The sequence below is a fragment of the Parasteatoda tepidariorum genome, chromosome 1 (assembly GCF_982258835.1).
Source record: "Parasteatoda tepidariorum strain Cologne lab strain chromosome 1, Ptep-v5.0, whole genome shotgun sequence".
NCBI classification, from domain to species: Eukaryota; Metazoa; Arthropoda; class Arachnida; order Araneae; family Theridiidae; genus Parasteatoda; species Parasteatoda tepidariorum.
The window spans coordinates 124,159,180-124,186,279 of record NC_141755.1 but is presented as its reverse complement, the minus strand read 5'-3'; the positions used below and the strand labels follow the sequence as shown (position 1 = coordinate 124,186,279).

The following is a 27,100-nucleotide window of genomic DNA, read 5'->3' as shown; positions in this document are numbered from 1 at the left end:
AAGCTACAGCTTATTTAGCTTATACGTAATTCCGGCCTTCAATGGCTTTTTATAAATTGAGTACTTCCATTTGAACGGGTTAGTAACATTTGCAGAAATAGGCAACCGGATGCTTTACATAATTATGAAATCAGTTCGTAAACAAACAAAAGGCTGTGATGAACATTTCACTAAGCATACCCTTAATTATTTAATGAAAATAGTTTGAAATATTCCAATATGTGCATCAACATTAGTCAATGTCAATTAAGAATGGTGTGAGCTGTTTTTTTTTCTTTCTCATAGTAATAAGCGGAATAACGTGCTCTTAATCTTTCAACATAGGAATTATTTATATAAAAGCTCAGCAATTTTACATTTTGAATTTGAAACCTGAAGACTAGAGGCACACCATTGAAATCAAGCGTGCAATGTTTATAAAAATATTTTTTTAAATAATAAATAGAAACAAAAGAATTTGAATTGATGTTTAACTAACAATAATAAAAAAAATATTTTAATAAAATATTAGTGTTTTAATTTTGTAATAAAAGTATCCTTTTATTTTTTCAGACTATTGCTAGTAATCCACAATATCCTTCATTTTTGGATCAGGATATAAAAATTTTCATCAGAATTTTAGAGGATGGAGAACCACAGTTCAATGCTGAAAAAGCCACCCATGTATGTATTTTCATATCATGCCAAAGGGTCATTTTGTATATTTTAATGTACGTATTTTTATATATATCCTGTATTTTTTTTTATGAAGGTAGCCAATCTAAATCTTTTTCCTTTACTCTTTTATATTTTTTTTATTCATACATTGTCAATTATTTAGTTTACATAACTGATGAACTTAATGAACACAGTTAATAGTCATTGATATGGGTTTAAGATAACAAAATTTAAACAGTATTTAAAAAAATAATCCCATTGTTGCTAATGTCGGTAGGTTATGTAGTGTGTGTATGAAATCAACCTCATTTTAATGTCTTGGCAGAATAATCAGGTTTTCTCTATTTACGCTTGATCTCAGTTTGTTTTTATATTCAAGACTGCTGTTTTTAAAAATTAGATTAAATCAGGGTTAGTAATTGTCCTGATGATCTTGATGTTCCTGATATAAAGTATTTTATCCGTATTTGTCCTGAATTTTGTGTGTGTATTGAATATTCGATTTTCCAGGAATGAAAATGCAGATTTTTGAGAAAGTAGATTTAAAGAATTGAAAAATTTTGATCCAATATCCTTTTTCTTTCTTTTTTAAATGCTTCTCATTATCGCAATATTTGATTTTCCAGGAATGAAAATGCAGATTTTTGAGAAAGTAGATTTAAAGAATTGAAAAATTTTGATCCAATATCCTTTTTCTTTCTTTTTTGAATGCTTGTCATTATCGCAATATTTGATAGTTCCAATATAGGGACTGTCTATTGATTATTTACATGGTTTAGATATTTAGAGTCTTACCCAGAGGATTCATTGTTTCAACCTCTTTGGGAATTAAGTCATTCAATGGAAAGGAAAATTGATAAGCAATTTTGCAACATCAAATTTTTATGATGTCGATTTCAAGGGTGATATGCTTACTTAATATTTTCACCAAATACACAGTTGCACAAATATTGATTGTTTTCTTTCATGTGATTTCAGTCAACAAGCAGTTATAAAACTTTTAAATGATAAATTAGGGGGTTGCTTACTAAAATTAGTGTTCTACATAAATGTTAAGCGGCATATTCATTGCATTTTTGTTTTGAGATCATTGAAACCCTACTTTAAGGAGATGAAAGAAATCTTCAACTCAATTACACATTTGAATTATATATTGGTATGAGTAAAATATTGACGAATTGATACTGTTCATTTTTTTAATGCTACAGCCTCATCAAATTTTTCCATGTTTTGATTTGGAACTATTATTTGTTGTTCTGTATTGATAAAATTATTCTGGAAACTGTTAAAACTTTTTGCTATGAACAAGTAATTTTTTGCTGTAAAATTTTATTTTGTTACTATTAAGTAGAGTAAATTGTACTTTTTAACTAACTGTTCCAAAAAATGCTCTGCTGTTCCAAATCTGTTCTAAATTTTGTCCTGTTTTTTTTTATTTTTAAATTGCTGTCTTGATTTGTTCTTTGCCCTGTTACAAAGCTTGCTTAATGTCTTCAGCTTGGGCATTTTATTTAATAATAATGTGTATAACCTTTTTTTTTATTTAAATATATTTTAATTAGTTTTTTGTCTGTTTTATAGTTTTTAGTTAAGTTTTTAGAGATTTATTAAATGTTTTTAAATTTACTAGCAAATGGGATATTTCATATTTTCATCATATAATTTCAAAATTAAATTTGAGAACTCTACTTTTTGTTATATAATATTTTAAGCATAAAAATTTGTCTGTTGTCTAATATTTTATTGAAAATTTTTTTAAAAGGTAACTAATCGAACCTAATTAGAATTTTAATATTATGATATATTGTCACGAAACATACATATTTCACAGTGTATTACAATATTTTTAAAATTTAACTATTGACTTTGGTCAAGTTTTTGTTACCCAAACAAAATATAAAATTCTGCGTAATATTATAATCTATAATTATCAATGTCAATAATACTCCTAAAATTATCACATTCTATATTTATCATTTTCAATAAGGAGTGCAATTTTTTGATGTTCAAGAACTGTAATTGATAATTGTGTTTTTGATATTTATCATTATTGAAAATTATCATATACTCAATATGTATTCAAATTTACTTAATATAAATCAAATATTGTTATCACATTGGTTAAGAATAAATGTTTTGTTGTTCAACCCTAGTAACTAATATGATTCTTGGTGTGGTTTTGAAAATATTTGTTTAAAATTATTATTTAATTATATATTTTAATTTGCTTTTTTATTACAATTTCCTTAAAAAATATTTCCACTGAACTGTATTATTGTTTTCGGCAAATTCGTAAGACAATTTTAGAAATAATTCACAGGCTCCCTACAAATAATCATTTGCTACCTCATAGCAAACCAATCTTGTCTTTAATATTCAAATCATTGAAAGGAAGTAACGACTATCTTCTTAATAAATGACTCAATTATATATATAATATATATTATAAAAAAAAACTTTAATTAATAAGTTGTCTGTAAATCAACCAGCAGGTATGCATATTTTCAATTAGTAACAATTATTGATCAATTTAATTTCCCTAACATTATAGGCAGAACAAGAACTTACAGTATGTGTTTGTTCTGCATGCATTGTTATTTGTTGAGTATAATTGAAATACTTACAAATCAAGAGCATGGATCTAGAAAAGTTTAAACTTCTAGGACTTCATTTTTATGAGACATGCTGTTTGATTAAAAAAAGCATTAAATTTTACTGAAATATTGGGCTGTAAGTCTTTAGGCAACCGTGTGCCCAGGATTTGTAAGCCCATAATTATAAATAATATTCTAATTAAAATTACATTTATCTCTCCGAGGTAATACTGGTACAAAAATTATGCAAAGTAAAGTTTATTTGGTAAAAATTTTGACTAGCTGAAAATATTTTTTGAAAACTGAAAATTTTCTTCTCTAGCTCTACATTTTATAATAATAAATAAAAGATTAAGAGTTTGTATTTTCTTCATATTGTGGGAAAAGAGTGGCACTTTTTGTTACAGAATTTAAAGTGAAAATAAAATTTGACGTATCAAAACCGAATTTTTAATTTTAAATACTTGACTAGTTTTTAAATTTTTTATTTTTTCAGAAATTAGTTAACTACATTAGATTGATGTTTACATTTGAACAGATTAGCTAATAAAATGTTGCTATTTATTAACTTAGAATTTTGTTGCTTTCATAAAAACTTTGAGAAACTATGCAGATATTTTTCTCAACTTATATTTCCTCTATACGTTTAATGTTGGAATTTTATGACTTCTCCTATACTGATTTTATTGATGTTTTATTTTTATTCAAATATTCATATTTTAGGTGGAAAATGAAAGAAACATATTAGTAGTTTTAAGAATAATCATAGAATTTCTCAAGTCCTTCAGGCCACCATGCAGCTTCGAAGTAAGAATGTGTTATTTATATGATTTATCTTTTTCAATGAATTCGCTTTTGTATTAATATATTTCACAAATGTACAGATTCATGGAGAACTATTTTATTAATCAACTTTTGTAAATTTTTGCATTACATTGATTGGAATGTGTTTCTGTTGGTTTATTAACTTACATTTGCACGGGTTTATTAACTCACACTTATGGATCAATCAAGCTTTAGATCCATAAGTGTGAGTTAGGAAGTAAAAGCAACTTCTGCTGAACAAAATCATGCCATTGGTTAGGAATTGTAGAATTTTAGCTTTTATGACCCTCCTGACCTACAACAGGCTGTTGTGAGAGTGATTTACTACACTTTAATGATTTCAGAATATATGATTTGTTGTCAACAGGGGGATTACTTTCAAGCAAATTAATGAGCTATCTTTACATTGAGTACTTAATAATGTTAGTTGAAAAATTAATTTTCCAGGCTCATTTTTTCAATACATTTTGCGTTTAACATATTAATTGCTAGTTAGAATTTTTTTTAGTAATTATATAATGAAACATGGAATATGATAAAAAAAATTCTGCACAATGCATTAGGAATCAAATTTTTGACTTTATAAATTAAATAGCCCTGATGCTGAACTATTTGCTCTTTGAACATTAAATAGAGGTAATGTGCAAAGTATATTACAAAATATATTATCTAGAACTCATTAAGAGGGAAAATAAATTGAAAAGTCATGCTAATAAAAATAAAGTGAACTTGATATGATATATTTGATTAATTCCCCCCGTATTCCCTTGCTTACTTGTTTATTGGTTCAAAATGAAGGAGGAAATTTTTTTTTTTTAGAACTATTCTGACTACTGGAATATTTTCTGATTATTAAAATCATTTTATTATGTTGTGAACATAAAAAAAATTTCTGCCCATTTTATTTTATTTTTTACTACTGTGATTTAACTGTATCATTAATACTGGAACCTCCAATTATAAAATCACTGAATTATAAAATTAGCTGCTTTTTACTATTAAATCTGCAAGAACGGAATCATTTTAATATCAAACTATGTGAAAACCATCTTCTAATAAAATTATTATTATTACCATTATGTAAAGACAACATTTTGTAAGGTTTTTGTTTATAACAATAAAAAACTTTGCTGTTTTTTGTTTGAATGATTAGAATTTTCTATATTCTCAAGTTTTGAATACATATAAATAATAATTTTTTTGTCTGTTCTCTATGAACAAAGTTTCTGGTGTTGATTGCATTTTGTGTTGAAATTGAAGGGCAAAAGTTAAAAAAATTAGGAAAAAGAGAGTCTAAAGGAATCCAAAAGAAAACTATTTACGTACTAAAAAAATTTTTATAATGCCTATCATTCAATATCAAGGATCCTCAATCATTCAATGAGGTAAATCTAACTTCAATGGATTTCAAAAGAGCTCTTGATTTCTTAAAATGAACTTTGCAGAAAAGAAAAGGATATTTAATGTTTTAGAAACTCTTATATGCTTTCAAACTATGGTGAATTTTTAATTTGAAATTTTGCTTATCAAATATAATATTTTATAATCCTCCTCTAAGTTAAAAAATGTAGCTAATGTTAATGTCAAATGTAGGTTTTGTAAAAATAAAACATAAATGTAGTAATCAATTTAGTTTTTAATCAATTTAGTTTAGTTTGAAATTCAACTTTGAAATTACTTTTTCCTGCATTTTGGTTTTTAAAATTTGCTGCTTTTTACAATCAAGTTTTCTCAAAATGGATGTGATTTTAATAGGCAGCATGCACTGTATTTATGTTTATCTGAGTAACATTAACCCAAATTAGTTGCAAATTTAATTTTAATTCAAATTATGATAATAATTTAACCCAGCTGTGATTTTAATTTGATTATTTTTTTGTAGTATGTTGTGAATGAACATTCCTCACAGTTTGCTAAAGGAATGATAGGATTGTTGTATCTATGTCCTCAAGAAGTTGCCCACTTGTGCAAAGAATTGCTCGTAGCAGCCCATCATATTTTAGCCACAGAGCTGAGATAGTAAATGCTTTTTTTTATTTCTTAAATATGTCTTGTTTTTTCCTTTATACTAAAACATGTTTTTTTTTATAAATGACTCATTTTTTAAAAATTTTTTTTACTTTAGATACTATTTAAAAAATATTTCTGTTTAAAATGTTCTCTGTGTGTACGAGTTTTCCTTATTTTTGAGAAATTCTTTAATTTTTGCGTCATTTTCAGAATTGTGCATATCTCACTAATTATATCTAAAAATTAATGACTCTAAGAAAAGGAAATTTGTAGAAGTTTTTGTAATAGCAGCATTTTTTGAAACAAGAATAGCAAAATTATATTTTAAAAGTCTTTCTCAGTCTAAAATAATCTATAATTTAAATACTGTTATTTTGAAAATAAACTATGTTGTTATATATCTATTATTTGCTAAGAGAGAGTAAAATACTTTTCATAACTATGAACTCAATGGCATAGTTGCTATCAATATTTAAATTAAAAAATATAATATAAAAAATGTTTCATTTGAAAAAATATCCTTGTATAGTTCTTACGATATTACAAAAATTCAATAATGTAAAAGTCTTAAAAAATTTTCAACATTAATGACTATTTCTTTATATATTTATTCAATGTGCATTATGTTTTCCTCCAAAAAAGTCTTACATGTCTAATTAGAACAGTAAATAAAAATTCATTTTTTAAGTGAGTCAAGTTAATAAGCCTTAAATATCCTATAAAGAATACTCGAGTAAATATGTAGTATTAAAAAAATTTAAAGCTTTTTGTTTTTTATTTTTGCTTTTAGTTTATTTTGGTTTGTGGAAGTTGGAATTCAAATATTTAAATATTAGTAGTTATAGATCAACTATGTTTGCCACAAAAATGGGGACTGTATGTATTATTAGCATTAATTTATAATAATTTTAATATTTAATTGGTTTTTAGTTTCACGAATGTTATTAGTCCTCCAAGGGTTGAGCCTCTGAGATAAATATTCCAAAATTTCCTTACTACCCACTTTTCTATTAAATAACAAGGGGGAAAATGATTTTATGATGATTTTATTATTTTCAACTTACAATTCAAAAACAGACTAATGCTCAAAGGTGCTTTGAAGATCACTAGTGTTTAAAAACAAACAATTCCAGAAGAGCTATTCAAGAATTTTTTTTTTTAAATTTATGTATTTTACTTGAAAATTAGGGGTCTTCTTGAACTGCTAGTTGCTATTTAGAGCATCTCATTTCCTTGGAGCTGAGCTTATCAAACTCTCAGATTTCTCTAATTCTTAAGTTTCACTTTAAACATAATTTCAACACAAATTACTATTGTTTTAAAGAAAATCATTCTCTAAAAGAGTTTACGATGACAAATGATATTTATTTTAGAATATTGAGTCTTGTTTATCATCCTGTTTTACTGTTGAAAATATACAGTTGTTGCAGTTAGTTCTTAGAGTTTTTGAAAAAGATTGCTTACCTTAATTTAACAAATTCCCATATGTTATCTGGAATTTTTTTTTAATGTTTGGTTTATTGTAATAAAAATCTATATAAAACTTCTGTTTATTTTGAGAAAAACTTGAATTCAAACTAGAAATGTTTGTAAGTTTTTTAAAAGGCAAAAAAAGGGTTGTATGCTCTTTCCAAAAACTCTAAACTCCTTTCCTCTAGTTATTTTATCAAGCACTTTTTAAATCATATATCAATTAACAGGTTTGTTTCTGTCATGTCCAGTACAGTATCTATATTTTAATAGAGGGGGGGGGGAATTGCAAAGAAAATTTATTTTTAATTTATTTTAACCCTTCTTTCAAGAGAAGTTACAGTTTTCTATATAGTTAGAAATTCAATTGCAAGAGGGAGATAATTGATTTTAATATAGGTTCTTAAGTTTCTAATTCTAACATATTTGTGTTTTGTTAAAAATTTAGATTAAATTAAGATATAATCAGTTTATTTTATCTATTTACTGCTCTTTGAAATGAATGAATCATAATATGCAGAGATGCTAAAAATATCTACAATATAACTGCATGAAAAAATTACATAAAAGTTTAATTAAATAGATTATGTGAGTTTTTAAACTCTGTTTTTGCTTTACTTAACATGCCAATATTTAATGAATTGTGTTTTATTGCAATTCTCAAAGTATCTTCTAAATGCTAATTTGTCAAATATATTATTCCTAATTAAGTGTTCTGTTATGCTTACTTAGCATCTAGTTTTATAATCTTCTAAGCCTCTGCTTTAAATTTTGTATTTCAAGTTATCTGCAATAAATTTATTTGTACAAATTTTTTTTATTTTCTTATCAAATTGTTTTAAACTGAATGAGATGATTCAGTGAGACACAAAAACATCATCAATGTTTTCTGTCCTGAAAAACCTTAGAGTTCACAGTTGTCCTGATATTCCAGATTGACATGATAAAAAAAATGTAATCTTGTTTTTAACTTTTTGATCTAATATTCCCGATTTTCGTGTATTTTCTGATCATCCCATTTTCTACAAGCATGAACTTTAAAAGATTTGATTTGTAGAATAAAGTGATTTTGGTTTTCAAAAATTTTTTGTTATTTATTATTTTAATATAGATTGATGATGCTAGTAAAAATTTCAGAATTTAACAGTTCCAACTTAAGGACCGTCTATCAACTACATATATTAGAGATCTTTTATTGTGTGGTCTGTGGGCTAATAGAAGCACTTAGATTTTAGTTGCTCTTTGAATTATCGCATTTTGTTTAAAATAATAATAAACTACTTGGAAAAAGGAAAGGTTTATAGAATGACAATTTTTGTATTGTAATATAAGTTTTTTTTCTCTCTTTTCTTTTTGCAAAATAGTGTATTTCCTATCTCAGTATCATAGTAATTTTGCCTATGCATTAATTGATTCTACTCTAACTTTATTTAAATTTTTAACAACCAACATTTTGTAACATTTAATGATGTTTGTTTTAGTAGAACAAAATATACTTTTTTACTTTGTCATTTGCTTTTTTTTAAAAAATTAGTTTAACAATGTGTACTGTTCCAAAGTATATCTTGATTTTTTTTCTTGAAAATTGTTCTGATTTTTTCTTTGATTTATTATGAGGCTTGGAAAATATATTCTAAATTATAATTTTCGTTAAATGTATTATGTTTCACAGTGCTTTAATTTCCTTTTCTGACTGTAGTATTACTTATTTTAATGTAAGAATCTTGTATATTTTTAGGCCTTTTGCTTATAGTACTTTAGCTGATCTTATGCATCATGTAGGACAACATTTATAGTTGAAGATTCTGGCTAAGGCTGTAAATGTGTTCTCAAAAAATGCTCATGATGAATCTTTAGTAACTACAATTCAAACAATGTCTTGCATGCTTATTCTGAATTTAATTGAATGCATTAGAATAAGATCTGATCAAGAAAATGTCAATGTAAGTTCTTTTTTTCTTATTAATTAAAATATACATTTTTTGCCACTAATTAAATTTATTGTAATTCAAGGCAATAATGCTTTTAAATTGTGAAGAATTTTTATTGTATGAATAATAGTTGCATTTTACTAAAATCATGAGAGTTGCTTGTGCAGTTAAATTTATTTTGTTACACTTCTTATGTCTATAAAAATATGATGTCATAAACCATGAGAATCTGGCAGGATATCAAAGCCTTATACTTTCAGCCATTTATTTTCACATTAGCTTCTAGCTATGAATTTCAACTATTTTTAAACCTTAAATATTCTTAAAGGGTATTTCAGTTCAGATTATTTCATGGTATTATTACTAGTTTATAATTCCTGATCTTAAAACTAGTTTTGTTGTTCTGGTAGTGAAAATTGTGCTTTGCTAACTATTAACTATTCTAGAAATTTTCAAGAATTTTTTTTTGAAAATTAGTAATTTCCATGAGAATAATATTTGTAGCAACATTAGCTCTGGTATATGTATGAAGCAGTAAAAAGTCATCTATGATGTTTATTATATTTTGAAAAAAAATTATGCTTTATTTAGGGCCGTGAGTTGTTAATGAGGAGGCTTGAAGTTTTTGGTTTTAAAATTATTGCAAAGCTGCAACTGTCTGTCCTGCAGAAAAAAGCATAAACATACATATACTTTCTGTTAAATTTATATTGTTGCTTATAGTGCTTGTATTCAAAACAAAACTTGAAAATATGGAATCTCCTTGAAAAAAAGAAGGGAAAAAAATTATATCCACTGTATTCTACAACTATTGATTAGTATTAGTCATTTAGAGTAGAAAAAAAAACTTAGAAGATATTTCAAAACTAAATATTGTCTTAACGAATTTGTATTTGTTAAGTGCTGATAACTGCAAATGCATTTTAGAAATCATTCTTGTCACACACATATTTATAATTGTCATATGCTAAAAAATAATTTTTCAAAGAATTTGGATATAGTGAACTTCTGTTTTATAGTAGACTCTTTGCTGGATTCTTAGACATTTTGCTATTCAGGGGTTTAATTGTACTTCCATATCCTTTTATGTTTTTATTCTTTAAAATTTCAAAAATCTTATAGACTAAGAAAAACCTTTTGATTGTCTTGGAATTTTATTTAAAGAAAAATAAGGGATGGAAAAATACAATGTTAGGTTGGAACCTGGAAAAATCTTTCAGCAAACCTAGAAACTAAACAACCTATTTCAAATTGGACTATAGCACTAAATAGCCAATAAGGTTCAAAGTAAATAAGTTCAACATTTGTTTTTATTTTTTTGTTGTTAAAATTCTGTAGTAACATTGTTGAATTTATCGAAATTAAAGTACTAATTTGTGTTATCTTTTTATAATTGTTTCTGTAGCAAAAAAATAAATGAGGCAAAATCAGATCTGCATTTTCTAATAGTCCCACAGTAGACTGTAAGACTCGGTTTCCAGTAGATCACCAAAGTCAAGCATCACTGGCTGTGGTGCAGGTGGGTGATCATTTGGATCAAGATCATGCTTCCCAGACCGTCGCCAGTAGCTCATTGTGCAGCTCTAGTGCAACGTGAATTAACTACAACTGCAACAGCATTTTCTAATAATTAAATAATTAGAAATGCTTGCATGTGCTTTTGTTCTTTAAAATATCAGGGTTTTCACTGGATAAGGAAGATCTGGAAATGTCTGGGAATTTATTTAGGGAGAAAAGAGTCGGGGGGAATGATGCTAAATTTTGAATGTTTCAAAATTTTGTAAACATTTTGCAGGACCTTGAGTATAAATAACCAATTTCAAAATTTGCAATAACAATATGTAGCCAATGAATTTCAAAATAAATAAGTCCAATATCTATTACTTTTATTTGTTGAATTCTTTTTGTTAAAATTTTACTGTAACATAGTTAAATCTTTTTAGAACATTGAAATTAGAATGTTAATTTATAAAAAATACTTGGTTTAACAATTTATGGTTTCAAATTTTTTCTTAAATATAACTATAAATCCAGATCAATGATAAAAAAGTTCTTGAAAATTAAGTTTTCTGTATAAATAAATGTTGATTTTTGATCATTAGTAAGAAGTTTGATAGCAGACTGTATCATTGATATGACTCTATTAATAAATTATGTTTCATTGAGTTTTTCAGTTTCTAGTTTTTATGCAAAATATTGCATTTGTCTATAATTTATATTTATATTTGTGTAAAACCCTTCTAGGGAAATAAAATACATTTTACAAAATTTAATATTAGGCATATTTCCTATTAAAAAATTAGTTTGAATAAAAAATATATATTTCCAAAGAAATATAATGTTGAAATCTCATGATTTCTAATCTTGAAATTTTCTTGAAAATCTGTGAAAACCTGTGTTTTAATCCTATAAATGACTTGGAACCTTGAATATAATTAATGTATAAAATCCCCATTTCTGTGTATTTGTAATATTTTTTTCATTAATATCAGAATCAATAATTTTTCACTCTGCATTCAAACAAAAGTTTCTACGCTAGAATTTTAAAACAACAGTATTTAAAAAAGCAGGCTCAAATATTTTTAGTTTCTTTTTCTTCCTAATTTTTAGCATATAATATTTTATACATTGTGTAAAAAATTTTATATCATCAATAATATTTTTACAATCAACTTTAAGAATATTTTATTAATTTTTGTTCCTTGACATTATTTGTAGGTGTACCCATCCATATATGTCTTGACAGGGCTCATAAGTTTCAGGTTAATAAGTATAAGTTTAAATAAAATGGAAGTCAAAGTATTTCAAAGTATATCTTCTATAAGACTAATTTCTTAATAGTTTTTTGAAAAATGTTGTAATAGATTTAAAGAATGCATTTAGAAACTTATATTTTTATTCCTTCTAAATAAGGAAACAGGAATGCAAAAAAAGTCTATCATTAAGGTGTTGAAAGTGCTGTAGTCACACAAACACATGAATGCTTCTGTGTATTTCATTAAATCATTATTTATTAACTATTAAGAAAAATGTTATTTTGTTAGTAATTTTTTTTAATATTAGTGAAATGTTTCATTGATTTAAATGAATATATTTTCTAATAGTTTTTTTTAGTTTCAGGCAAAATTTGGTTTTTCTGCTTCTCAGACAGCTAATTATAACATAGCAGAATGTAGAAGCTTAGTCAAAACTTTAGTATGTTCATCGAAAACAGTTACTTGGAGAATTACGGCTTGCAAGTTTTCTGGCGGTAAACTTTATTTACCCCTTCTTAGGAAATTTTGTTTTATATGACTGTAGACATATCCATAACCTATATGACTATCCATAACGTATATACATACCCATAACCCATTTGACTATAGACATATCCTTTTATTACAAGTTTTATTATCTGGTGTAGTTTAGCTACCACTAGAATTATTTAATTCCAATTTACTTGTATATAAGACATGTTATCTCGATTCTATCTGGAGGTACCTTTGGATAGATAACAGTTGACACTGTAGCCTAGCTCTACATTGGTGACTTTTTGACTTGATCTGAACACACATACCTCAACAGAAATGCCCACTTTGATATGAACATGCCTTCTTTGATGGATGGAACACTGAGAACAGTTGACTTGATATTTGCAACTGCGACATTGTTTTCCTCACGCTGTTGCTACACAGCCTTGATGAAACACAACAGCAGCCCATACACACTCGACTGCTAATTGCAAGACAAGAGCGACCTCTCTAACAACCGTGATTTTAATACAACTCTTCTGGCCTCTGGCAAAACAGCAATGTATCAACTAGTGGCATCCGTTCATTGAATTCTATCACAGATAAAATTCTGGTGAGGAGTATTGTAGCATAGCTACCACTACAATCATTCAATTCCAATTCACTAATATAGACGACATGCTAACTAAATTCTATCTAGAGGTACCTTTGGATAGATGACAGTTGACATTGTCAGTAGCTTATCCCTACACTGTATTGAATTTAAATTAATTCTAATGCTAAAATGATAACTCAATGAACTTCAGGTCAGTCATCTGACATTAAGGGTGCAGACAGAAAAAGGATTTCATATTAACCGTCAGAGAAATATATAAATGTAATTTCTGAATTTATGTTGAATATTGATATCTTTTCTTTCTTATTATTCATTGAAAAAATAATTATGGTCAAATGAGTTAAGGTGAAGGTAATTAAGGTTCTTATGATTATAATTACCTTCAGTAGCAAGTCAGTTCTTGCTACATTTAATTAAATAAAATTGAACAAAAATTATATCAAAATATTTTTAGTCATTTAATATTTGTGTTCAAAATAATTATCCCTTATTTAACATTAAAGGAAGTATTCTTTCCCTATGTGAAAATGACCCTAATAAAGTACTGGATGGAATGTGATTTTTTCCTACTTACCTTATCTCTTAGATAGTAAAAGTAAACAGAATTTAAAATGAGGTGATATTAATAACTATAAATTTTTCTGAGCTTAGTCCATTTATTTCCCTGTCTATTTTTTTGGTACCGTTCTTAAAGTGTATCAGAAATTCAAAGATAGTTTTTTTTTTTAATTAAATAGATATAAACTATTTTTAGGTATCATACTTAAAGGTATATAGGCATATATATCTTTAAAGATCTAAGGCATATAGCCTTTTTATGTTTTTTAGTTTGACTTAAATTTTTTTTTCTTGTGTCCAGAAGTTATTAAGCTGTTAAATTTATTTATTAATTAGTATTCAGAGAATATTTTAATAAAGTAAACACAATTGTAACTTTTCTTGGTTAAGCATGATTTTAAGCTTTTTTAAAGTTAAGAATAATTTTAGATTTAGATATTTAACATGTTGCATTACATCACAAATTTTTATGAATTATTTGACTTTTTGAATCAATAAATAAGTGTTTATGAATTTTTTTTCTTAATTTTCCTATTAATTTTATTATTAATACATAAAATGTGTATTAAACCTTCAAATTGTGTGGCAGTTTCGAAAGCAGTTATTTATTTATATCTTAATTTATAGGCATATTTAAACTTTCTATTTTATACATATTTTCAAAAAAATATTTTTTGGTGAAATTTTAAGCTAGCTTATATTCTGTGTGATGAGACTTTAATATCAGAAATAGTGCTTAAAATAGTTTGTTTTTAAGTTAAATATTTTTTCCATGTGATTTTATGTTTTTTTTTTTTAATGGTATGGTTCTGTTTATCATGAAATGCATGTTATGTTTAACAGAGCTTCTTAATTTCCTATAATTTTTTTTTTGAATTTAAAATTGATTTTTAATATTTAAGAAACAAAATTATTCTCATTGATGAATATAAACCTTTATATGTAATTTTCTTTATATTTTTAGGCTATATTTAGCTCATTTTAATGCTTTAGAAGTCTAATATTAATTTTAATCCTAAAAGGATATTTCAAACTGTTTTACATATTCCTCAATGTACATGCTTTATTAGAATTGCATTAAAGCATAGTTTATCAAAACTATTTAAACAAATTACTTTAAAAAAGTAGTTTTTTAATTTTTGTTATTTACACTGAAAAAAAATATAGCCAGAATCATCCTTATTTCTATATTAATACACCATTAAAATTGCATGTCTCTATGATTTTATAAAATCTCACTTTGAATAGAGTTCCCCCCCCCCCTTTTTTTTTGCTGCTCGTTGTTGTAACTCATAAAAAATATAGCAAATAACTAGTGGCATACTTTCTTAATCTTTTTGCAACATTTTTTGTGCTATTTTGCAATGCTTCTGTTGTCACCATAGGGTGCAAGTATAAAATTTGATAGTAATGTATTCCTTTGGTAAAAATTATATAGTTTTCAGAATTATAAAAAAATTTCTAAGATTACATTCTTCTTTGAAAAAAAGTGAAAGTTGTTCATGTTTCTTCTATCATGCTATCCTCATAAAATTTGAGTTATTTTTTCCTTTATCATTATAAAAAAATATTTTTTGTGTTTTATGCTATTTCTTTACAATTTAAGTACTATTTTTGTCTGAATATTTAACTTGCCATCACTATTTTTTTAATAGGTGTTCCCTATCAAATTATACATTTAATTTTGTTCCTTTATTTAAATTGTTTCAGATTCAAACACTAATCCAAGTAAGCAGTACCAACCTAAAGGAACTTATTAGATTGATCAAGTATGCTCCAAGAACTTAGGATACTTATAAGTTAACAGTCCCTACTCCTGGACAAGCTGTTCAGCAGCAACCAATGATGTAAGTATTGTGTCAATTATAATACTCAGGGGTCTGTCTAGGTTTTTCTGAGCGGTACCTATTTTGTGAAAATTTAGACAAAATTTGTGAAAAATTAAAAATTATATTAAAAAATCAACACAAAAATATGGTAAAAATATGGATTTATCGTTTCTTACGAGACACAAAAATGAAATTTTAAGAAAAAGTATTCCTACCGTTTTTCCTAAAGTTGAATTTGTGAAGGTACCGCTAAATGGCAGTAAATTTGGTTTGGACAGACCCCTGATACTGCTTTTATTTTAAATTAATTTTTCTCCCATATAATTTAGACTGTCAATAGATCTGCTCATAGAATAACCTCATTCTTACTTATGTGCTTTTCTTCAGAGCATCCCACTATTGCTCATTGTAATACCCTGTATTTCACTTTAGAATTCAGGACTCTAATTTTTTTTTTAACCATCGTTGAACAGCTGATCTAATTTTCAGTTAACGACTACTAATGTTAAACTCTGTTACTTTGTAATTTTGAACCCAATCCAGAAGACAAGAGAACTCCAGAATCAAGTATTGTAATCAGTATCGGTATGCTTTCTTGGAGAACTTTTTGATAGAACTAACCCGCATTTGTGTTGCATGGAGAGGAAAACCACAAAAACCTACCAGTTAGTTTGACGGCAAGGGGATTCTAACCCATAATCTGTCTACCACAGAGGATATTTTGTGTCAGCACTGTGGTGTGCAGAATTCATATAGCGAAGCCGGTTGCGAAATTCATATTGACCAGCCATCTTTTTGGGCCTTCCTCTTGGCCTTTTATTGGAGGGGGTTGCATTAAAGACTCTTAATGCTGTTCCTTCTGGGCTCATTCTCACTACATGCCCGACCCATCTCATTCTACTTTGTTTAATCGATTTAATGATATCATCACTATTAAAGATCTAATATATTTCAAAAATATATCTTTTTCTCCAGTTCTTGTTATCGAGGATAGCACCGAAGATGGGTCGTAGGACCTTCCTTACGAAGGTTGCTAATAACTTCTCTTCCCTTTTTGTTAAAGTCCATGTCTCTGAAGCATAAGTCAAAACTGACTTAATTAATACCTTATAAAGTAAAATCTTCGTCTTTCTTTTTATTAAGTGGGATTTCAATAATGATCTTAAACCATAGAAGCAGCGATTGGCTGTGATTATTCTTTTTCTGATTTCAGGATTAATGTCATTTTGATAGTTTAGTTTTTATCCTAGATTAGTAAAATTTTTTACAGATTCAAATTTAAAAGAATCTATTTCAAACAATTTAGGGATGGTTTCCATTGTACCACAATACATATATTTTGTTTTCTCCACATTCACTCTTAAGTTCATTTTTCTAGCTGATTTTCCAGTGCCAAAAAATTTTCACTCAGTGTAGTCCTAGATCTTGCGATGATGTCTACATCATCGGCGTATGCCAAAATCTGCACTGATGTATTAAATATAGTACCTGTAGTATTTATGCCAGCAACTCTAATAACTTTTTCTAAGGCTATGTTAAACAGAAGACATGCCAATTCATCTCCTTGTCTAACTCCATTATAAACTTCAAAAGAGGTAGATAGTTCCCCCTGAATTTGTATAGTTGGAATGGTTTCAGTGAGTGTGAGCATTACAAGTCTGATTATTTTTGATGGAATATTAAAATCAGATAGGGTCTTCAATAGCTCAGTCCTATTAATACTGTCATATGCCGCCTTAAAATCCACAAATAAATGATGGGTCTCTATTCCAAATTCTCTACATTTCTCCAAGTTTGTCGTAGGGTAAAGATTTGGTCAACTGTGGACCTTCCTTTGCGGAAGCCACACTGATAATCACCAATGATACTGTCTACAATTGATTTATTAGTACATAATTATTGTGTTACATATGTTGCTTTTAAATATTTTGAGTCTATTTTTCCACTTTAATTGTAACACTATTAATTACTGCTATTATTCAATTCACCCATGTATGAATAATTTTTTCAGCATGCAAACTTTTCGCTCTAAGGAAGAAAAGGAAATTTTAGAACATCTTGCTTGAGTGGTCCATCCTTTTTAGTTAAGATAGGGTGGAGAGAGTTTAAAAGATATCTGATATAGAAAGCAATTTTTTATTTTGTGATTGTGTCAATATTTAGTGTCGAGCTGAAGAAGACTCATATGTGTTTTTAATTCAATTCACCTTTGATAGAGTTTTTTATGCTGCACTAATTGGTGTAGGGAAATTATAAAAATGTTCTTCAAGCTCAACCATATTGTATGTAATTTATGTTAATTTTTTTCCAATTTCTGAATCAGTTTCTTTTCAAATTATATTTAATCTTGCAAAATTGAAAGGTAAATCTTAAACATTTTTGATTAAAAGAAATATTCAAGCGAATTTTTGTAAGATTCTCAGATATATTTCCTAACATTTGCTTACCAAAATTATTAGAAACTAAAATATAGGCCTAGTGTAGTCAGTAATAAAATTTTCTGCTTCATATCCAACAGCAGGATTAAAGTAATTTCTAAATGATTTTATAGATTTTTTCTTTAAATATTAGTAATAATAACTGAAAAAAAATATTTTTAGAATCTAGATTTACAATAAAAGATCTTTATAATGCAAGCATTGAATGCTGAGACTTTGCGTTATATAGAAGTTTGTGTTATATAGATTTATTCACACATCATTAAATTTAAATTCTAAGCATATTAATATTAAAGGATAGATCAATATGTAGAAATACTTTATAACACAAAAATATGCACTTTTATATTTAAAGTTATCAAGAGGAATTAGAAATAATATCCAACAAATTTACTTATCTGTTTTGATTTCTTTAAATATTGTAAAGTTAATGTAGGTGATGGAGATTTGTGGGGTTTTTCGAATTGAATTTATTGATCTTCTACTATATATCACTTATTTAAAAAAATTATTTTAGATTGTCTAAAATAAAATTTCATTTCAGTATACCATGATACATCCATTAACATAGTAACATACATCCATTAACATAGAGAAGTATTTTCAACATCTATACATGTAAGCTCTAAATGCCGTATAATATTTTAATGCTATTTATTACAATTTAAATACTATTCATTATAATTTTTAAACTTTATATTGTTTCAGTACATGGTTGAACAAATTTTCAAGAATCCTGCATTGCAAGTATGTTTATTGCTTTCATAATAATTATTACAGTATAGATTATTAAACTATATGGGAGAAGAGTAACAGTGAATGTTTCAAATAATTAAAAACGTTCTTTCAGCTATTTTTTATTCTGTAATTAAATGAAAAAGCTGTGTGTTTGCGAGATATTTCTATGCAGATTTGTTCAAATGTGAAACAGTCAATCAGTTAAAAGTGTTTAACTATAGTCATAATTTTTGTAAATACAAAACCTCTTGGTTTGATAAGATAGAGTGTGTCTATATTTCAGATTCTAGCAAATTCTTTTCTTGCTAATACTGCCACCTCCCCCATATTTTCAACAATGCTAGTAGAATATCTCCTAAAAAAGATGGAAGAAATAGATGTAAGTAATATTTACTCTGATAGCTTTTTCAAATAACTTTGTTTCTTCTTCTTTTTTTTTTATTCTTTTTTTTTTGCAAAGAATTTTTTTAGCATATGTGCCTCACAAAATTAAATGTGTACTGGTGAATTTTCAATGTACGAAATAATAATTACATTAAAAGTGATAAATGCTTATATATTTACTTATTATGAAGCATAACTGTTAACACTTATCTGTTTAGCATTATCTGCATTGTCATTGAACAAATGTTACAATTTTTTGATCTATTCAATTCCTTTATAAACAGTTATTTTCTATAATGTTTAAACAAATAATTGTCATTTGGGTACTGATGATAGACAACAAAATGGTACATTTTCATCATGTGAATGTATATTTGTTAAGTAGGAATTTCGTTTAAAATATTTTTCGTTAAATGAATTTCTTAAGGTTTTGTGATTAACAAATATATGTTTTACATGTGTAAAGAAAAACTTATTCTGCACATTTTATTTTTAAACAAATAAACTTATTTCATAACATTATATGTTCTTCAAAGCAAATATGGACAGATCTAACTTGTACTTGAAGCTTTTTGAACTGATTTTTGGATCAGTGTCTTTGTTTCCTGCTTAAAATGAGGAAATACTAAAAGTAATTTTTACATTCTTTAATAATTACTTATATTTAAAAAATATTTGAAATGTACTTTTTTGTTGTTTTTAATTGTTAAAGTAAACTTTTTTCCCCTTTCTAGCCCTATTTACATCATATAGTAAATAGATCCATGAAGCTTGCTTTAAGTTCTAAAGAACCATATAATTATTTCCTTCTTTTGAGAGCCTTGTTTTGGTCTCTAGGAGGTGGTAGTCATGATTTGTTGTAACAATAATTCTTACATTTATTACCAAATTTATTGCAAGATAAGTAAAATAAGTTTTTTTTATTTATTTATTCATCACAATTTTTTTCTCTCCATTATTTAGAAAATTTGTTTTTATTCTATCAGTTCAAAACTTTAAAAAAATTCTAATTACATCTTTTGCTTATGCTTTTCTGGGAATAGATGATCTTAAAAATTTAAAAATATATTTGAGGAATCCCTAAAATGAAATTAAAATTAGTTATATTTCTCATTAATTAAAGGTTTTATTAAATTTGGTATGATAATTTTGGCAATGGTGTTTTAAACAATTAACAGACCACACCTATTACACTCTCACCTCCCACTCATTTGTCTTGAGGACTGAAATCAGTCTTGAGAAAAGATCAATGGGCTGAATTCTGTCCTGGAATTAATATTTATTTGTAATTTTTTTAAACCAAATTTTCAAAACAAATTAAAAAACATATTCAAAACACACAAAAATGGATTTGAAACTATTACTGGATGTTGGCATGCTTCTAAATTTCAAGTTATAAGGCAATAAAAGAGCATATACATATATCCAGTACAGAATTTTTTTTTTCATATACTAGACTCAAATTTTTGAAGAAATAAGTTATTGGTAGTATGTATATCATATATGAGTTCAAAATGTAAAGAAAACGTGGAAAAAATTGCAGAATAACAGAAAAAGAGAAAAAGAAAATTATTTCAAAAAAAAAAATAATAGAAATCTGAAAAAAAAAAAAATATATAATCTTTTCATCAGCTCACACAATTATATCCGCAAAAAAAGTGCTTTCTAATATTGTATCAATATAGCCAAAGTGTAATATATCAATACAATGACATTAAGAGCACTTAAAAAAAGTACTCCTTTTTGCGGACTGATGATGAGAGCTGATGAATGAGAGCTGATGAAGAAATATCTTCTTTTTTTCTGGATTTTTATAATTTTTTATTAATGTTAATAATTTTCTTTTCCTCTTTTTTCATTGTTTTGTAATTTTTTCCCATGTTTTTTCTTGTTGATTTGTATTGTATTTTGAACTTATTTTATGAGTTCTATATACTTGCAGCTTATGCACAGTATTGAGACCTACTGCTTTTTTTTAATTTCCTTCGTTTCTCTCTCTCTTTTTTTTGTTGTTGTTGTCCTTTTTGTGTATTTATATATATATATATATATATATATATATATATATATATATATATATATATATACACAGTAGAGCGCCGATTATCCAAACTGCTCGGGACCGAACATGGTTCGGATAATGAAAAGTTCGGATAATTGGAAAACTGTTTAAAACCTAGTGTACATGATTATTATTTATGCACTAACTTTCCATCGCACCTTTTGTAGGCTTAGGACTGGTAGTACTATCTAAAATAGCTTTGGCGTGTTTAAAAGTTTTTTTTTCTTCAATTTTTAAATATTTTTAATTAACTTTTCTTAAAACTTTTTTTTTCATTTTCATTTATTTTTATCATATTTCAGTTTTTCATAATTTTTTTGGTCAATTACTGATTTTACCACATTTTTCATTATTTTCCATTGAAAATGAAATCCAGCAAAGATTTCGTTTCAAAGAAGATGCGTTTTTTTCAGCAGCCATATATCCCTTATTCTTTTTAAATAAACTGGATCAACATCATTTTGACGTTCTAGCCAGTTCATTGCAATATCTAATGAATCGCATGCTTCTATCTTGAACTTGATCACTTGCTTCTTCATCTTCGTCTGTGGAGTTCCGATTTTCATTCAAAATCAACAATTTCATCATTTTCATCCGAAAGATCTACTGGTTCAGAAACTTCAGTTTTTTTGTTAAGAATTTTATTCCAAGATTTATTATTCCAAGCAGTGTAATCACTAATCATTAAACATAAGTGACAACTACCCATTTCCCAATTATAAAACTTCAGCACTTATCTATTCGTAAACTCCTTCTGCATTCCAACCATTGTAGACTATCAAAATGAAGCTCACATTCTTGGAAGATAATTTTCAGTTGTAAAGGGGTAGGTAGGTATAACTGTATCACCATACATGTATGTATGGCTGCTCTAAGAAAACTGCTAAAAAGGTTGTAAATTAAATATGGTCTTCGGATGTAAGGGATATTATTTATTCTTCTTAATTTAGAAAAATTGTCAAGATCTTAAAAAGTATTCTAAACTTTAAAAAAAAAAAAGAATTCAGACATAGTTTGGATAATTGGACGTTCGGATAATAAGGGTTTGGATAATCGGCGCTCTACTGTATGTATATATATATATATATATATATATATATATATATATATACCAGGGGTGGCCAAGCTCCTTGATAGTCGAGGCATTTTTCAAAATTTGAAATTTTTCGCGAGCCGTAATTAAATACATATTTAAAAGGTATGCCAATAAGGTATTAAAATTTTTTTTTTACATAAATTATATTTATTGAAAACATATATAAAAAAGTAAAAGTACCAAATATGTGTATTGAATTTAAATATTAAAAATTAAACACATTTATTTTACTTTTCTTGATAATTCTTTAAAATTTTGTGAATATTTGGTGACAGCACTTCTCAGTAATTCTTTGAGATGCTGGTCAGTTAATACTGATTGGTGTTTGCATTTCACAAATTTTAAAGTGGAATGAAATGATTCACATAAGTACGTTGTTCCGAATATTGAAATAATTTGACAGGCACCCTTTTTTAATTCAGGAACTTCGATTCTGGTACAAATTTCCAAAATTCAGTAATCGACGTAGACTTATATTTTCATTGTAGAGCTTAATCTTCTTGTATCGCTATTAATTCTAATTCTCCAGATGCTTTTTATGTCATAATTATATTAGAAATGGAAAACTCACCTTGAATTGAACAACGTTACACTTAGTCTTTCATATTTGTTCTCAGTAGTTTAAAAGACATTTTGAAACACATATGGAATGATAATAATTTTTTTTAATTTAATAGCACGAAAATGGAAAAGGAACTCTGGTACATTTATCAAGAGCCATATATAATCCTTCAAAGAGCTGCATGTGGCTCGCAAGCCGCAGGTTGGCCACCCCTGTAATTTACCAAAAAAAATGCAAGTAAAGAAATAAAAAAGAATTACATTTTTTAGACACACAAAAAAAAACTACCAGAAATAATTAAATATATTTTAAAAATTCACTTTAAAGAAGTTAAGGATCAAGAAAAAAAATTAATTAAGTGATATAAACTACCCACCAGCGCATATGAATAGGTCCATAAATTAAAGTGCCTTTTAATATTCTATTAATAAAGCCAAAGCAAAATATGTTTTAATATACAGGGTGTTCCAAAATTATCTTTACAACTTCAAAAATTCATAACTTCGAACATAAACAAGATATTTATATTCTGTCTTTTGCATGTATTACTACAACTAATAAGTTTTTTTTTTCAATAGGCTGAAAAGTTTTAAGTGAGGATGTGGACACCACAACAGAAAGCTCAATGCGTCTCATGGCCGTATACGCTCCACATTTTCTGGATTTGTGCTGGGTCGTTCGGCTCAACTTTTATGCAATACTGATCCGGTGCTCATGAAGCTTGTGTGCCATGCATGGATGGAGGGTCTGGATGGTGGGTCTCTTTGGAAAGTTATCCTGAAGTTCCGTTGAACCTGTGTATCTGATTTCGTCTCTATGAACCATGCGACGCATTGAGCTTTCTGTTGTGGTGTCCACATCCTCACTTATAACTTTTCAGCCTATTGAAAAAAAAAAATTATTGGTTGCAGTAATACATGCAAAAGACAGGATAAAAATATCTTGTTTATGTTCGAAGTTATGAATTTTTGAAGTTGTAAAGATAATTTTGGAACACCCTGTATTTTGCTATATTAGTACAATATTAAAAAGCACTCTAATTTACGAATGCAATTATGTGAGCTGGCGGGAAGTTTATACGACTTAAATATTTTTTTCTCTTGCTTTTTAATTTTTTTTTCATTCCTTGTTCTCTTTATATTTTTATCACATTTTATTACTTCTATGTACTTACAGCTTTTAGATTTTCTTATTTAAGCTTTAATAAAACTAGTTTTGTTTCGGTCACAAAATTCTTAGTATCATCATTAAGATTACATTTGACTTTACATGTTTTTGTCATATAAAATATACTATCCTCTTCGCTTTAATTGAAATTAGTTTTGTATTTTAAAGTACTTAATTATCTTAGTTAACTGTAATTGTGGATGTATGAAAATATTATAAACTAGTATCTAATAATTTCAGGGTTGCCACAGGCGACTAAAATGCAACTATTTTTGGCATAAGGTGACTATGGCAACTTTTTATGCCTGAAAAAAGCAACTATTTTCAGGAAAAGGAGACTATTGGGAAACTTTTCTAAACTCCTAGCGAAATTTTTTTATTTTAAGCCTAAATTGAGTGAAAAATCTGCACCCCACAAGATAGTTTCTGAACACACTGAACTTTTTTTTTTCCATAAAAAATAGAAAATTTTGAATTGCAAATTTGAGTCTTCACTTTTTAAATCGTTCAATCTGCACAGACTCCATTGTAAGTCTATTTCATTTCTCTATCGCCTTTTCAATGATTATTTCTACAAAATTCCGCTTGATTTAAAAAAAAAAAAAAAAAAAAATTTAATGCGATATTACGATGCATGAATTTCGAATTTGAGTAGTCACTTTTCATATATATAAACATTTACGCTTATATAAAAATTATCATATTTGCCACCTACTGGACTGAATGGATCATGGTATATGACAATTAAGTCATTAACAAAATTTTAGTCATATTTTTGATGAATTTTTGTTCTTATTTAAGCAATTATTTTCCTAGTTTTTAGCTACTATTTTCATGTTTTAGGCTACTAAAAGCAACTATTTTGTTCATTTTTTTCTGTGGCAACTCTGTAATGAAGATCAAACTTTCTGAACAGGATTGCTTGTAATACTCTAAAGAAGAATTGTATTTAATTCTTGTATATAGTTAAATATTGAACATTTTACAACGAATATTGTTGTGTACTTTCATTTGCAAAAATTTTTTTTTGTATATTTAATATTGTTTAATGACTTTTTTTCCTTTTCTTTTATTTTTTAGTTTAAAAATTTGCCTGTCCTCTGTAACAATGCTTAAAATTTTTTTCTTATCTTCCTTAATAGATTTAAAAAATTCCTTTATTTCTGTCTTCTGTGCAATTTATTTATTGTACTGTTTTTTATTTTTTTTATTATTTTTTTTTATTATTATTATTATTTTTTTATTTCAATTTGAATATTCTAAATATTTTAATTATTAACTTTAGTATTGTTTTTTTCCCCCAATTAGCTGCACAATCGTTCTTGCCGATGAGCAGACCTAGTGCATTCTCTGGAGGTGGTATCCACTCTTTCTGGACCACCACAATGGGTGAGATACCCTAGGTCATGTTAATTTGGACATCTAGTTTCTGCCACACTAGATGGCAGCACCGAGACTCTATTTGGATGCTAAAGTGCATGCTTTAGTATTGTAAATATTTAAGAAATCTTTCTTAGGCTGTTATAACCATTTTGGTATGTTATGTTAAAATGTTCTTACCCTTTTATGCTATAAAGTTATATATATCTGCATCATTTTTGATTTTGAAATTTGTACTTTGTCTTTAAAAATGAATTAAAACCTCCCTTCAATTTAAGTAAAAAAAAAAAATATGAAATCTATTAGAGCCACTCCTTGACTATAATTTGTTTTATCCTCCAACATACTGCACATTAATTTAAAAAAAATTTTGTTACAACTTTTTTCAATCCTTCTTCTAAGTTTACTTAATCTTTGTATTTTTTTCCTTTCTTGCATTTATATATATTTGTTAAACAGTCAATGATTCACTATGTTCTATATTTTTCCTATTCTTGTTGCTAATAAATTATAATTTTAATAAAAAAAATTATTTTAATATGCGTGGATCTTTCTCATTTACTTTATTTAAAATTCTCTATATTTTTCATGATCAATTGTGTTTGGAGGTTTTCTTAATACAAAATTACTGAAACAGTTTCTCCAAATAACCTTCAATTTTCTTTATTTAAAGTAAATCACATTCAAGTCCAACAAAACAATGTTCAATCTACAATTAAGTGAAAAAAATTTATTTAGGGATATTTCCAGAACTAAAAATATTTTTTTGAAATATCCTATACATTGGTTTAATTTAATAAGAAATGATGCCCTGTTAGCATTTTTTTATTTGTCTATTTTTTCAAAAAACTTTGTTTAGAGTGAAGTATAGTTTTTTTTTTTTTTAATTGTAAAAATTCAATGACATTTTTTTTAAAGTAAAATCATTACTTTAAAGTATTATTTATCATATGCAATATTTCTAATAAATATAGGACTGATATTTGAAACAAACTTTAAAATTTATGAAGTTACAAAATGTTAATTTTATATTTAATCATTTGATATGAATATTAAACAATATAAAGCAAAGACTTTAATAAATGAAGGGAATAATTAGCTTAAATGAATAAAATAGTACGTTAATTTTATATTTAATCATTTGATATGAATATTAAACAATATAAAGCAAAGACTTTAATAAATGAAGGGAATAATTAGCTTAAATGATTAAAATAGTACCTTTTTTTAAAAATGCAACCAGGTTTAAATGTTTCAAATACACCGTAAAATGTTTGTTAATTTATCGTCTTGGTGCTTTTAATAATAATCAAAGAATAATCAATGAAGCTTATAATAATATGGTTTAACAATTAACAAATAAATAATTTATTATTTGTTAATTTATTTACAAATAAGTATTTATTCTGTGAAAATTATTTTTCTTCTTGAATTTTACAGATTTTTAATTAAGAAATATTAGTCTTTTTTAATGAAAGTTTGATATAATATTAATGGTGTATTGTTGTGGAGTTACAAGAAAAAGGTCAACAAACATTTAATTAATAATTCTA

The 27,100-nt window shown here is 26.5% G+C and overlaps 1 protein-coding gene across 9 annotated transcripts; it reads left to right on the top strand.

Annotated features, from left to right (window-relative positions):
• Positions 1 to 99: 99 nt before the first annotated feature.
• On the top strand, positions 100 to 26,085 carry LOC147816882 (uncharacterized). Of its 9 annotated transcripts, XM_087152258.1 has the most exons (12): positions 100 to 255; positions 553 to 663; positions 3,975 to 4,058; positions 5,959 to 6,095; positions 9,295 to 9,499; positions 12,602 to 12,737; positions 15,602 to 15,738; positions 18,703 to 18,776; positions 18,867 to 18,905; positions 19,180 to 19,275; positions 19,817 to 19,911; positions 25,476 to 26,085. In XM_087152258.1, coding segments are annotated over exons 1-5 (369 nt in total). In that variant the 5' UTR covers positions 100 to 219; the 3' UTR covers positions 9,296 to 9,499; positions 12,602 to 12,737; positions 15,602 to 15,738; positions 18,703 to 18,776; positions 18,867 to 18,905; positions 19,180 to 19,275; positions 19,817 to 19,911; positions 25,476 to 26,085. The 9 variants fall into 9 exon arrangements, with proteins under 9 accessions (XP_087008384.1, XP_087008377.1, XP_087008378.1 ...); XM_087152251.1 differs by lacking the exon at positions 19,817 to 19,911; XM_087152252.1 differs by lacking the exons at positions 12,602 to 12,737; positions 19,817 to 19,911.
• Positions 26,086 to 27,100: the final 1,015 nt, after the last annotated feature.

Coding starts and splice junctions, on each gene's coding strand:
- LOC147816882 (XM_087152252.1), top strand. CDS start 220: ATGTGCATCAACATTAGTCAATGTCAATTAAGAATG. Junction 664..3,974: donor ATGCTGAAAAAGCCACCCAT/GTATGTATTTTC, acceptor TTCATATTTTAG/GTGGAAAATGAAAGAAACAT. Junction 4,059..5,958: donor GGCCACCATGCAGCTTCGAA/GTAAGAATGTGT, acceptor ATTTTTTTGTAG/TATGTTGTGAATGAACATTC.